The 540-nt window shown below is 62.8% G+C and overlaps 1 protein-coding gene across 1 annotated transcript in view; it reads left to right on the top strand.

Moving 5' to 3' along the window:
- The window catches only part of SLC7A4 (solute carrier family 7, member 4), a gene marked incomplete at its 3' end in the record, with an annotated part of 2843 nt that overhangs the window by 518 nt on the left and 1785 nt on the right, over window positions 1-540 (top strand). The window contains exon 2 of the mRNA XM_010135594.1: window positions 1-537. This exon is cut by the window's left edge and continues 5 nt beyond it. Within this exon, the coding sequence (XP_010133896.1) occupies window positions 1-537 (537 nt within the window). The remainder of the gene's footprint in view (window positions 538-540) is intronic.

Below are 540 nucleotides of genomic sequence, written 5' to 3'. Positions count from 1 at the left end.
CCAGGGCCGGGAGTGGCTACCCAGACTCCATCTTCAACCACAAGATAAAGAACTTCACCGAGACCCACGTGGGCACCTGGCAGGTGCCCTTCCTGGCCCACTACCCCGACTTCCTGGCGGCCTCCATCGTGCTGGTAGCCACTGCCTTCATCTCCTTCGGGGCCAAAGTGTCCTCTTGGCTCAACCACGTCTTCTCGGCCATCAGCATGGGTGTCATCCTGTTCATTCTCGTCATGGGCTTCGTCCTCGCACAGCCCAAGAACTGGAGTGCCCAGGAGGGCGGCTTCGCCCCCTTTGGGCTGTCCGGCATCATGGCCGGCACGGCCACCTGCTTCTATGCTTTCGTGGGCTTTGACGTCATCGCGGCCTCCAGCGAAGAGGCCAGGAACCCGCAGAAGGCTGTCCCCAGGGCCATCGCTTTCTCCTTGGGGCTGGCCACCGGCGCCTACATCCTGGTGTCGATGGTGCTGACGCTGATGGTGCCCTGGCACACGCTGGACCCTGACTCTGCCCTGGCGGACGCGTTTTACAGGAGAGGCT

The sequence above is a fragment of the Buceros rhinoceros genome, unplaced genomic scaffold (genome assembly GCF_000710305.1).
Source record: "Buceros rhinoceros silvestris isolate BGI_N320 unplaced genomic scaffold, ASM71030v1 scaffold25374, whole genome shotgun sequence".
NCBI classification, from domain to species: domain Eukaryota; kingdom Metazoa; phylum Chordata; class Aves; order Bucerotiformes; family Bucerotidae; genus Buceros; species Buceros rhinoceros.
The sequence above is the reverse complement of the archived record's forward strand: the minus strand, read 5'-3'. Positions and strand labels throughout refer to the sequence as shown.